Source organism: Anolis carolinensis, chromosome 2 (assembly GCF_035594765.1).
Source record: "Anolis carolinensis isolate JA03-04 chromosome 2, rAnoCar3.1.pri, whole genome shotgun sequence".
NCBI lineage: Eukaryota > Metazoa > Chordata > Lepidosauria > Squamata > Dactyloidae > Anolis > Anolis carolinensis.
This window is the reverse complement of record NC_085842.1, coordinates 101,912,766-101,926,992: the sequence shown is the minus strand read 5'-3', so window position 1 is coordinate 101,926,992 and position 14,227 is coordinate 101,912,766. Positions and strand designations below refer to the sequence as shown.

The following is a 14,227-nucleotide window of genomic DNA, read 5'->3' as shown; positions in this document are numbered from 1 at the left end:
TATTATTATTATTATTATTATTATTATTATTTGTTCAACAGCCATTCAAACAATTTCAGATTGTTATGACCAGAGACTGGAACAGTTTGCCTTTACTGCAACTCCCAACTATGCTGGCTGTGTGGATTCTGAGAGTGTTAGTCCAAAAGGGTAGGTGTTCCAAGTTCTGGCCATGATATTCTTGCATGGCAACAGTCATCAGTGAGAAATCTGATATCTTTTCAAGAGTGACTTAAGATACCTGGCTATTCCATGGGATACACTATATGATTCAAGCCTTCATGGGACTTTGTGCAATAAATCATTAATGTAGGATGGAATAGTATATTGTAAAGGATGTTGGATCAGTTTTTGTCATGGACAATAAACATCCCTCTGCCAAGCACAAGTGACTTTTGGAAATTAATAGGATTAAATTGGCATATTCAGGGCACACATTTATTTTTATTTTTATTTTTTTAATAGTCGTTTTTATTGAATTTAAAATTTTTCATACAATAATTGCTTTTGTCACATAGCAGATATTTAATTTATCATACAATACTTGCATCATTCTTTTATATCTACTGTTGATTAATATCTACTACATCATTAACCTTTGTCTATCTATATTTCTTCACCACTGTGTATCCCCCCTCCCTCCCCGAGCCATTTCTTATGTATTGTCTAACCAAAATCTCATTTCTTCCTGAGGCGGTAGCCCTCCATCCCTTTTTTGGAGTCCTTTCTCAATAAATTTCCCCCATACATCCTCAAAATCATTTTTTTCCATATCCCTCTTTTAACTTTTAATTTACATGTTAGCTTATCATTTATTGCCAATTTCCATACTTCCTTGTACCATTCTTCAATCTGTACATCTAATACTTTTCTCCAGTTCCTTGCTATAAGCAGTCTTGCTACTGTCAATAAATTTGTTATTGCTTCTTTTTCTTTTTTATCTATCTTATTATTATTATATATTGATAATAATGCAATACCAGGGTTTCTTTCCAATTTGATGTTCATTATATCCTCTATCTCTTTAAATATTTTGTACCAAAATTTCCTAACATATTTACAATGCCACACATATGTATATATGTTCCCACTTCCTGACAGCCTCTCCAGCAATTTTTTGGATGGTTTTTATTAATATTTGACATTTTTAATGGCGTTAAATACAATTTCCAAATTATCTTATAATAATTTTCTTTAACTCTTATTGATAAATTTTTCAAGTGCCTTTGTTTCCACAATTGCGACCATTCCATTTCATTTATTTTCATCTCTAACTCCTCCTCCCATAATTCCTTAAGAGTAATATTTTTTCTCTCTCCTACTTTTATTCCACCCAATATTCTATAGATTCTACCAGTTACACCTTTCATTTTTTTATAATCATCTATATCCCTTCCATTTTGTATTATTTGTTCAAATTGGTTAGGTTCCTTCCCCTCTTTATTATTTTTTACCCAGTTCTTATACCATTGCTCTAGCTGAACACCATGGAACCATGTCAATTTTATTTCCCCAAATTCTTCCTTTATCTTTTCCTTCTTCATTCCCCTCTTAATCCAGTCCCCTATTTTGTCTAGGTTTTTTTCCCTTAATACTTTATCCAATATATTTTTTAAATTTTTTGAGAACTTCCTTTCCATTATAACTGGGATTATTCTTGAACCCTCCGGTATTAACTTTTTCTTATATTTAATCCATATATCTAATACATTCTTTAACATTGGGTTTCCAATTTCCCTAATTTCCTTTCTCGTGAAATCCTTAAAAAATATATTCCGAATTTCTTCCTCTACTTTTTCAGAATATATTTTTAACCATTCTATATCATCCTTGTTTATCATTCCTTCAATAACCAGTCTTAATCTATTAGCTTCATAATATTGTTTTATATTTGGGAGTGCTAGTCCCCCTTCCTTTTGCGGTCTGTACCATAATTGTTTGTTTATCCTATTTTTCTTATTACCATTACAATAATTATTTATCATTAGCTGCCATTTATTCAATTCTTTTTCCGTAATTTGGAGTTGTAGCATTCTAAATATAAAATTTATCCTTGGAAGTATTTTCATTTTTATTAATGCAATTTTACCAAACCATGATAAATTTAAATTTTCGTATTCTAATAATTGCTTTTTAACCTTATCCCTTAAGACTATTATATTTTCCTCTTCCATTTCTTTTAAATCCTTGGTTATAATTATTCCCAAATATTTTAATTTATTCTTAATTCTTATTCCCATCTTGCTCTGGAACAGTTTGCCTTTACTGCAACTCCCAACTATGCTGGCTGTGTGGATTCTGAGAGTGTTAGTCCAAAAGGGTAGGTGTTCCAAGTTCTGGCCATGATATTCTTGGATGGCAACAGTCATCAGTGAGAAATCTGATATCTTTTCAAGAGTGACTTAAGATACCTGGCTATTCCATGGGATACACTATATGATTCAAGCCTTCATGGGACTTTGTGCAATAAATCATTAATGTAGGATGGAATAGTATATTGTAAAGGATGTTGGATCAGTTTTTGTCATGGACAATAAACATCCCTCTGCCAAGCACAAGTGACTTTTGGAAATTAATAGGATTAAATTGGCATATTCAGGGCACACATTTAAAACTAACAGTGACAATACAGTAAAGCCAATTCGTACTCAATTATTACCATACAACATCCATCAAGATTCTGCATTCTGGAAATAGTACCTGCAATGTGTCTCCATTTCTCTTAACATTACAGATGCAGAATCCATCAAAAATCCAGCCTGGATCTTCCCCTGAAGCAGCCCCTGTGTTCATAAAGGTAAGTGGCATAATCTGTTCAAGAGTGATTTGGAGCAAAAGATTCTCCTATGAGGGGAAGTCACATTCCCTTAGGAGGGTTATTTACACATTGTCTTTCTCTTTTTAAAAAAAAAAAATGCAGATTTGCCCAAAATGTACATAAGCTCATGTGCAGAGAGATGGATATAGCTATAGCATGACCCCTGCATCCATAAGACCAGTACTCACATAGTTTCATTTATCCATGTCCAGCATTTTCTAAGTGCGGTCTTATGATATTCTGGGGCTGGAAGTCCTCCATTTCAACAGGATCATTATTATACATAATTTGTGTTTCCACATGAAGTCAGAAAATATTTCCTCACATATATGGACTGGTGGCGACACTGAACACAAAACTAGTGGTGTTTGTTGCTTGGCACCTGTAGTAATGCTATAGTGGTGTAGTGTGAAAGGGCCCTGGTTATTAGTCAAGACTTTGACATGCAACTGCAGATCCCCCCCCCCCCCCCCCCCGCAACTACCTATTTAGGATACTTGCAGTGTGGGCCATCAGGGCTAAGAGGCAGTACGATCAAAACTACTGAACTCTCATCACCCCATTTTCCTCTGTATGGTTTAAGCATTATGATTCTGGAGAACAGGATTTAAATCTCTGCTCATCCATAAAAATCCCCTGGGTGACCTTGGACAAATCAGACAGCAACCTCAGAAAACCCCATGATAGGACTTTAGGATAACCGTAAATCAGAAATAACTTAAAGGGACACAGCAACAACACCCTTCCACCAGGTGTTTCATTATAGGGTTTCACATCTGAAACCATCATCTTCCCCATCACCCTCATCCAGCTCCTGACAGTCCAGAACAATTCATCATTGCATACATTTTCAATGGAATGTCTTAACATTTTCAGAAAGATATGATATTTCAAAAGTGCACTCTCAAGCACTGCAACTTTATGAAGTTATATCTAAACTGATGGCAGAGGCAATTAATAGATCTGAAAGCTAGGGAAACACTCCCTCTATGGCTGACACTACTTTCAAAGCAAAAACACAGCCTTGCCATAGAAAACTGGGCCCATAACCTGTTGGAGTGCATGCATGAAGAGACACAACAACAAATAAGGGCAAAGGCATTTTGTTGCTTGAGGCAAAGTACAAAATGGTGCCCCCCTTCCCAATTCCATAAACAGAAGCCAAGACGACAGGCAGATGGATGTGACAAGATATGTCATTAGGATATGTCATCCACGCTACCTGAGGCAGTGCACTTGTTTGAGAGGCCCAGACTAGACTGTGGTATATACACAGCTCTGTCATGAAAAAAGGAGAAACTAAAAGAGCTCACATATCTGCTGTAAGAGGGGATTGCTTCATTCAATGAAATGATGGGGCTGGATGCAACTGTGAGCATGAGACTATGATCAAAATCTTGTTGCTTGTTAATGCTGAACCTAAGGAAAATGGATTCATTTTTTTCACAAATGGATTTGCTTTTTCACCAATCAGGTTAATCTCTAGTATCTGTGAGAAAGACAAGGGATGTAGTTGAGTACAGAGAAGGAAAATAATCTGTTGAACATGATCAAATATGTCATAGAAACACAATCCTATACCTATTTACTCCCAAGTAAGTATCATTAATTCCAATGGAGCTATCCTCTGGGTAGACACACATACAATTTCATTGTGCAGTCCCCACAGTTTCACTTACTGACATTCAAAAAATATGTTCTCTCTAGGTATTTTTAGGTTCTCCGGCGCATTTCTATTGTTTGCACCCATCAGAAATTGACCAAAGTTGTGTTTGAGGACCTAGAAATGCTAGGGGGGGGGGGGGGGTTGATGGAAATCTTTAAACCATTTTCAAGGTCCTTCAGCACAATTCTATGGTATGCTTCCACTAGATTTGGTTCAAATTTCAATAGGATTCGCTATCATCTATGATTTCGCATTTCTACTGTAAGTCCAAGAACATATACCCCTGTGATATGGGGATTGTATTGTACTTCATTCAGCTCTGTTTAAGTCAATGGTTGTGCTGGCTGGGGCATTCTTGAAATTACAGTCCCCAAAAGTAACTTTTCCGACTTTTGGGTTAAACTAAAGCATGTTTTGCATCCAAGAAGTTTTGAAAGGGCATTATTCCATAATTTAACAACTCTGAATTGTAAGCCTCGGTTTTTGGAAGAATTGGAGGTTTGATTGTGTAATCACATTTGCTTTTAACAGTAATATTTTTTTTCACAGCAAACAGCATGTCTCTCTTTCAAAGTACTGTTTCAAACCTCAGAATAAGTATCTGAAATTTAATCTCACACATAAACTCTGTATTGTTCCTCTCCCCATTGTCCAGGACATCCAGAATATTACAGCAAGCAAAGGCCAGCTAGTGGTATTTGAATGTCGAATACGAGCATCACACACGTTTCAGGTTCGCTGGTACAGAGAACATAATCAAATAATTGATTCTGCAGACTTCCGAATATTAAGAAAGAGTAGGTATCTCTTTTTTTAAAAAAAAAAATCTGCCATCTGCAGAATAACCTTTCTTTTAAAATAGGAATGAGATTATTATGTACAAGAAAGCTTTTGTTTGATAATTTACTGGACTAGTAATAAACTGGAAATAAAAGAAATGGAAACTTTGAATCATTCACTTGTCCTGATCACAAAGACCTTTACCATGACCCTGCCCCAGCCCCACTGCATTTCTAATTGCATTCCTCCTATTCTGTAACTTCTCAAAAAGTTAGTAGCTTAGTAGGTTTTAAAACAGCATCTTCGGCTGTGTATTTGATAGTTGGTCAACTCTTACAGCCAAGACATTCTTCTTATTGTTTAGATGAAATCTGTTTTCTTGTATTTTGAATATCTTGATTTTGTGTTCCAGTTTCTGGAGCAATGGTATAGAATGAATTTTCAAACATGCTTTTGCAAGATGAAAGGAAGATCATAATAATAATAATAATAATAATAATAATAATAATAATAATAATGATAATAATAATAATTTATTTCTTATAACCTGCCTCCATCTCCCCGAAGGGAATTGGGGCGGCTCACATGGGACACCCTAAAAACATCAGTTTGATGTATAATTAAAACATAAAACAAATTACAGAATTATCATAATACAACAATTATTTAAAACATCTTAAAATAACATAACCATATCAATTAAATCTGAATTAAATGTTTGAAAGGGATTTTTTTTAAAAAAAACTAGCTTTAGTAAAAATTTGTGTGGAAGACGGGAAAATGGCTATTGTATTTGTGACTGGAGCTCTTCAGAAAAGTAAAGGTGAAACTCAGTGAAACTATAAATTATTACCCTAGCATATAGTCTGCAACTAGTTTTGTTTAGAAAATATGGCTATAAAACAACTGCCTGTAATTACAATAAACTTTTTGTTGTTTTCATTTACAGAGGCCTCCATATCAATGATGCCTGGTATGTAATTTTTACATAATTAGGCAAATTGTAGAGAATTAGGCACACGCAGTCTGTAATCTTCATCTAGACAAATTCAGTTCATACCATGAGGTCTAGCTGAACCCTAGAATACAAATGCATATCATTTGCTCATTATGGTGCATATATATAACGCTGTTTTGCCAGGTAGATTTTTCTTGCTAGATCTTAGAATTAATGTTTAATGTCTGTGGAGAAATTCATCACTCTTGCACCCAAGCAACAGAAAAGCAAGCAATAAAACTCACCCATCAGTTGGGCTCATTAATGTCTATAACCTAGCAACAGAATCCAGAAAGTGTCTTATGTGAAGCCCTATTCTCAGGATCTTTACCTGAAAGTTACTCCTACTGACTGAAATGAAGTTCCTGCTGTGGGAGTATACCTGGTGATTTGCACACAGCGCAAGAATTCAGTCAGTCCAGCTTTCTCCAACTTTGTCGCTTGGGATGTTTAGGGCCTTACCTATCATCAGCCTGGATAAACAATTACATAGGGGTCCTGAGAGTGGTAACCCAGAATATCTGGAGAGCACAGGGGGACCTTCCAGACAGGTCCTATATTCCAAGATCTGATCCTAGGATTTCTGCTTTTAACTGGATTATATGAGTCTGCACTGCCAGATAATCTGGGATATATAGAAAACCTGGGATCAGATCCTGGGATATAGGGCTTGTCTGGAAGGGACCTGGGTTGGAAAAGATGGTGGTAGTCCATGGCATGCCTTTGAAGCAGTTTATCTGGGAGCACGCTGTTCTGCATTCTGTTCCTCCACAATATGGGGTGTCCATATTTGTTGATATTTCTTCCTGATACAGCCCATAGCACCACACTACTCAATGTATCCTCCTCAGGTCTCTGGAGGAAATTTTGGTGAAAGCAGAGGGGGGTGAAGGAGATCTCCTTCATGGGATAAGAAATATACAGTTCATAGGTTTACCACGTGAAAGGATTTCTGTCCAAGGGAGACTTATGGTGGATCCACTCCCTTGAAAATAAGGGTTATAAAGAGAATATGGCCCCACATCACAGTTGATGCCTGTACAGTTATCCAAATATTAAATCTTTGTTGCAAATACAAATAATTAAACACAGTGTGTACTTCTGTAGTACTCCTATTTCCTGAGTCGCTGGTTTATTTTCTAAGATATGGAAAACCAGATAAACTTCCTGCGGTGTCATGGGCAACAATTTTACAGGGCAGTGGTAAGGCATTCTGTAAGAAAAAAATTGTAAAGTGACTAATTAACTTATCTCCTCCTTTTAGAGGAAGTTTGCACCTTGGTAATTACAGAAGCCTTTCCTGAAGATTCTGGAATATTTAAATGTGTTGCTGAAAATGAGTTTGGCACAGTGGCATCCAGCGCACGCCTTTTTGTTTCCCAAGGTAACCGTACATTTTTCTCTCCCACCAGCTCCCATTTCTCTCTCCTATTCAATTTCTTCCATTTTTTGAAAGTGTGACTTCAAGTCCTATGAGCATAAAACATGCTCCTCCAACTCCACAGCATGTCTTGTTTAAACTTGGAAGATAGCTCCCCAGTTCTGTGTTTCCACCACGAGCTGTGTAACAAAACTGGTTATCACACTTAGAATCATGGAATCGTAGAGTTGGAAGAGACCACATGGGCCATCTAGTCCAACCCCCTGCCATGCAGGAAATGTATAATCAAAGTATTCCTGACAGATGGCCACCCAGCCTCTATTTAAAAGTTTCCAAGGAAGGAGCATCTATTACACTCCAAGGCAGAGAGTTCCACTGTTGAACAGCTCATACGGTCAGGAAGTTCTTCCTAATGTTCAGGTGGAATCGCCTTCCTTGTAATTTGAACCCATTGCTCCTAATCCTAGTTTCAAGGGAACTAGAAAACAAGCCTGCTCCCTCTTCCTTATGAAACCCTTTCATTTATTCACATATTTATACATTGCTGTCATGTCTCCTCTCAACCTTGTCTTCTTCAGGCTAAACATACCCAGTTTTTTCAGATGCTTCTCATTGGGCACTTAATGAAAACATGCAATGGAAAAGAGTACATTGATGATATTCAGTGAGGCTTTGGTCTGGTTTGCCCAGCTTGAAGACATTTCTTGAAAACTGGCAGTAAAGATTGAAGCATTGGGGTAAAACATGAGGATCCCATTCAAGAGAATGACAAGGAAGATCTTCAAATTATCAATGGGACTTATGATGTTATGTAAAATAATGCATCTTAATATGCAAAGATGACCCCCTGTAAAACACTCAAAGGCAAAAGAGAGGCTCCTCAAACAGGCAGGGGGAAATCTCTTTATCCCACCTTTGCCAACATTAACTATGGGACATCAAATCCCACTAAGGGAGAGGGCGATCCTTATTTCAGGATCCCAACCACTGCCAGCAATAAACACAAGAGCGCATGCGTGTGCGTGTGTGAGGCGATGTGGTACTGAGGGGAGGGGGAGGGATGAATCCTCGCAGACTCTGTGTAGTGCCGTTCACAATTCAAAGACACTATCTTTATTGAAAACAAAGAAATGTGTATTTATACATTCTTTGGCACATAAAGCGTATCTTGTTACAAAGCTTCTTTACTTGAGTTCCACATGGGTGTTATAACATATATTGTCTTGAACTGATTTGGTTACACGAAGCTGTTGATATATAACTTTCCAAACACTTAAACTTAGTTTAACTTGTCAAGGCACTATCTTTCCTTTCAAAAATCATATATTTCTCCACAACCTTTATGACTTGCAGAGGCTGTTCAACCACCAGGCCAACTAGGCAGTTGCCTGTGGCGCCATCTTGTTGGGGGCGCCATTGAGGCAACTCCTGTCTCCTGCGGCCTGTCTCCGCAAGGTATTGAACTGTTTTTTCTGTTGATTTGTTGTAAAACATGATGTTTTAGTGCTTAATTTGTAAAATCTTAATGTAATTTGATGTTTAATAGGCTTTTCCTTGATCCCTCCTTATTATCAAACATTTTTGCTTATCCAACACTTTTATTTTTCAGTGATTGGTTTGGGGATGGGGGGGCGCCAAAATTCTGTTTGCCTACACTTGAAAAATACCTAGGGCCGGCTCTGATGACTTGGCAATTGCATCTCAAAGTTACTCTTCACTCCGGTTAACCTGACTGAATCCTAGTCTCAAAAGATTCTCTATTTCTCTCAGTTTTTCCTAACCAAGGGCCCAGACTTACATCAATCCGCCCCTTTCTTGCTAGTCTCTCCAAATACAGTACAGCAGAGTCTCACTTATCCAAGCTAAATAGGCCAGCAGAAGCTTGGATAAGCAAATATCTTGGATAATAAGGAGGGATTAAGGAAAAACCTATTAAACATCAAATTAGGTTATGATTTTACAAATTAAGCACCAAAACATCATGTTATACAACAAATTTGACACTAAAAGTAGTTCAATATGCAGTAATGTTATGTTGTAATTACTGTATTTACAAATTTAGCACCAAAATATCACGATATATTGAAAACATTGACTACAAAAATGGCTTGGATAATCCAGAAACTTGGATAAGCGAGGCTTGGATAAGTGAGACTCCACTGTAGTTACATTTCTACAGCAGCAGCTACGTTACCCTGGTGACACACAGCCAATCAGAAGTAGCTAACACCTGTCTACCTTTACCATTAACCAATATTAAATAACAAAGACAAAAATCCCCAATAAAATAAGGTTTTCCGTTACACCCCCTCTGGCACATCCATTAAATACATGCTACAATAAAGATGCTATCCCCTCCCTCACAAATATATCTTTTAAAATGCAGTTTTCTTTAAACCCTTTGGAAGGAAAAGGTGTCACAAACCTTTCAATGGAAACCATACTGGCGCAGTATGATTTAAATTAGTCCCAAGTCAGATCAGAGGTATATGTTCTTATTTTAGAGTAAAATACAAAGACATCTTCAGTTTCACAATAACTGTTGTAGGGCATAATGTGGCCTCAGGTTAATTGCACCACTAAAAACTGGGTGGTCCAAGAATCTTCAGATGATAGAGCTTCTGTTTTATAATTTAAAAGAAGGGATGGGAAAGCAATCAGACAGGGAGACAGACTCACATTAGTGCCTGCACAGAAGACTTGTCTGGAAGCTCCATACGCGCTATTCAGTCTCCCACCCTTCCCACAAGAATTAAGAAACACAAAGCATTTCATTAATTAAGAGACATCCATAGGTGATCTCACTATCTGTGAAATGTACCAGAAACAGGGATTTCAATCATACCAACTTTGATAGGATTTCAAAATACAAGACCACCCGCCCAGACACATAATTCGTTTTCAGATAACTACAATTAACTTTGAACAAATTAAGCTTTCCCTCTACCATAATGGCCATGAGATTCTATACTGGATCCTCATAGAGGCTCCCATGTTTAGTTTCATCCTAGATTTTTAAAGTTTAAAGAATACCATAAATGCGTTACATAGCTGGATATTAGCAGTCTTTTATGTATTTATGAGTTTCACTAGAAGTACAAAGCCATATTAAGTGCTGAGAAACTGGATTGTCAAAGGAGCCGGGGGGGGGGGGGGGGGGCTTTCTGAACTAAACAAAGAATGGCATATAATGGGGTGAGTCACTCTTTGGGATTGATTTCTATTTCTGTAATTACTTTTCAGAAAAAGAAGAGACTGAAAGTTTCAAAGCAGCTCCCTTATGGTCAGATATGCCAGCCACTACACTGAATATCCACTCTGCACCAGGCAGTCAATATATATTAATGGGAAGAGATATACAGAACAAACCTGATACAATGCCACAAAAGCCCTCTGGCTCAGCAGAGCAAGAAGAACATGGAAGTTTCTGGTGGCAGGACAACGACAATGAGAACAAGGATTTGGACAATTCATATGCATGGTAAGGCAAAACTAATATTCCCAAGTCTCTTCAACTCAATAGTAACAATTCTTTTAACTAGAGATGGTTACAAAGAATATTAATTTACCCACACACCCCTGTCCACTGTGTGACACATTTCCAAATGCTCTATTGCTTTTTTGTCTAGCTGCGTGTATGTGCTAAATGGAGCTGTAAGTCTATCATGCGATTGCACTAAACGCTATATGCCTTTAATTCAGATTAGTTTACTAAGAAAAGGAGGGCGATTGATTATAGTGACTTCTGTGTAATAGTGAGACTTGGCGCAACCATTAAAATATGAATGACCACAACTTCCCACAGATTTGCTATGATATAATTTATTACTTCAAATAATTTCCCAGTTAAGTCTGGATCAATGTTACTAGCAACTAAATTTTAATCTACAACTGTTGAAGCCCAGCAGTAGAACTAAACAGTGTCAGAACCCTGCTACTAGAGCCTGGATGTGGCTCTGAGTTTCAGGGTCACTGACATTGATAAGACACCTGCGTCCCAGGACTCGGAGGAGAAACGGCTGCTGGACTTGGCGGGGAATTTGCGCGGGGTTTTACTGAGCGGGAAGAGACTGTTCAAATGAGGGGGAGGGTATATAAAGGAGGGTTGGCCGGAGCCTCCCATTCTTGGCTTTTCTGATGTTCATGTTTCCTACAGTAAAAGTTCCTGGTGATACCACAGAGAGTCTCGTGTGTTCATTCAGGAGCGGCTGTGGTGAGCTGAGGGGGGAGGAAGACTCTATCAGGATAGCAGAACTGGCAGATAAATTACCCCCAGAGTATCGGGATTTTGTGGACGTATTTGATGAGAAGGAAGCAGACAGTTTCCCACCGAAGCGGAGAGTTGAAGTGAAGATAGAGCTAGTCCCAGGAGCAGAGCTTCCTAAGGCAAAAATATACCCAATGTCGGCTAGGGAAAAGGAGGAACTGAGAAAATACATTGATAAAAACCTAGCGAGGGGTTTCATAGAGCTGTGTTTGCTATGATATAATTTATTACTTCAAATAATTTCCCAGTTAAGTCTGGATCAATGTTACTAGCAACTAAATTTTAATCTACAACTGTTGAAGCCCAGCAGTAGAACTAAACAGACTTATAGAGAAGAGAAATTGCCACATGCCTTGCTAAACTAAACCCAGAAAAATGAAAACCAACAGTTGAACTTTCATAAAACCTGCTAAGTAGTTAACATTGCATTCTAGCAATGTACCTGTATCGAGCATCATCAGTTCTCTGTGATGGCAAGCAATGAGCAGTTCAGTGAGTTTGATTATCCCATTTCTTGGATTAAACATAATAACCTGTTATTGAACATACCACTACAAGTAAACTTCTTGGTAGGGGTTGGAGTGGATGGCTCATGAGGTCTCTTCTAACTCTATGATTCTATGATTCTAAGCTGTAAGTGGAATAATTTTTAATATGAGATTTCTCTGCAGAATGATTACAGTAATAGTAATATAACCATTGCAGTAATAGTTAGTTTCTGTGGAGTGTTTGCATTTGGGGATTAAGGGTGCTTCTACATAGCCACTTAATGTGAGCCATAACTGGCATCCAAAATGTTGGTTCTAGCTCGCATTGCATTCTGACAAATACATGGGTCAATCCATACTACACCAACCTAAACAATCACTGTGGACGAACATCAGCTATAGTGTGATTGTGCAATCTGTTCACATTTCACGCTACGTAGGATTGTTGTGTGCCTTCTAGGTCATTTCTAGCACATGAGGACCCTAAATGAAATGTATCATAAGATTTTCTTGACAAGATTTTTTCATAGAGGGGTTACCCTTGCCTTCCCATGAGGCTGAGAAAATGTGACTTGCAGTAGATCATTCAATTGGTTCCATGGCCAAACAGAGATTCAACTTTGATCTTTGGTCATAGTCCAATGCTCAAACCACTATGTTATATGGGCCTCATGCCCCAAATTACTGCCTATCTGAAGATGCTGATGTTGAAATACCATGCTAATGAAGCACTGATTATTCAGTCTTTCGTAATAACAAAGCTAAATGACTAAAACTGAAAAGATGTAATGAAAGCCTTGCTCGTTTCAGAGGCCACATCTTGTCCAGGTTAATTTAAATGTCCTTGAGCTGTTATTGAACAGGCTGTAACAAAAGAATTGGACACCAGTTATTTCCCCAGTTCCAGGACTCAAATCGGAATACAGAGGTCATTTCAGTAAATATGTCCAAAGATGAAAATAGCTTGCTGCCTTCTCCTGTGCTTGGTAGTTGTTCCCAAAAGGTGATGTCAGTTCCAGCATTTGGCATCCTTGGGATACATACACATGAATCATATCATCAGAATTAGTTGTCCTTGCAGCTGGTTATTTTGAAGGATGATTCTGTGAGCCGGATCACATGGAAATGTAGGATCCATTCTGGATCACAGGCTGCCTTTGATAACATTCCAGGGATAAAAATAAGATGACACCATCACACACTTGTTCACTGGAACAATTCATAAAAAGCTGTCACTTCAGTGCAAAATATTACTTAGTAACAAAAGAGAAAGCGGGGAACAAAGTTTTATGGCTAGGCTACTATGCTATGCAGAATGTTGGAAATGCCTTTCGTGGGACGGGGGGTGGGGGGACCTGAGCCACTGCAAGTCCTTTAAAAAGTCACCGACTTTAACTCTGTGTGTTTTTTTCACAAATAAAAATGTTTAAGTTCGCTTGGGCTTACTCTATTAAGGGTATGTAGGATGATGTCCTAAGGGCCTCTTCATGCATCTCTCACACACAAAATAATTGGTAAAACCTCATTGTACTCTATGATTTGTTTGTAAAGGTTTACAGTAAATTGAATCTTAAAAGTGTTGGTTGCTGTTCCATATGACATATTAGGCTAGGCTGATTTTTCCCCCGAAACAAAAAACATTTAATATTTATAATAGGGTTGTATTTATGTTCTGTTTTAGCCTCTCAAGCCTTTCCTCATATAGGTCAAAACAAAGGATTTTTAAAGGGAATAAACACATGGAGTTCATCTCCTTTTTGTTTCCAGTTAAATATATGTGCTGTCTCTACTGGTTTTCTTTGCTGTCTAGATTAGATTTACTGGAGAAAT

At 37.7% G+C, this 14,227-nt stretch overlaps 1 protein-coding gene across 9 annotated transcripts in view; it reads left to right on the top strand.

Annotated features, from left to right (window-relative positions):
• The window catches only part of myot (myotilin), a 65,928-nt gene that overhangs the window by 21,914 nt on the left and 29,787 nt on the right, over nt 1-14,227 (top strand). For 7 of the 9 annotated variants that reach the window (XM_062970319.1, XM_062970320.1, XM_062970318.1 and 4 more), the window contains 6 exons: nt 2,735-2,797; nt 5,140-5,281; nt 6,214-6,237; nt 7,526-7,645; nt 8,996-9,097; nt 10,886-11,123. In XM_062970319.1, the coding sequence (XP_062826389.1) occupies nt 2,735-2,797; nt 5,140-5,281; nt 6,214-6,237; nt 7,526-7,645; nt 8,996-9,097; nt 10,886-11,123 (689 nt within the window). The remainder of the gene's footprint in view (nt 1-2,734; nt 2,798-5,139; nt 5,282-6,213; nt 6,238-7,525; nt 7,646-8,995; nt 9,098-10,885; nt 11,124-14,227) is intronic. The other 2 variants (XM_008104874.3, XM_008104880.3) reach the window with 1 other exon arrangement.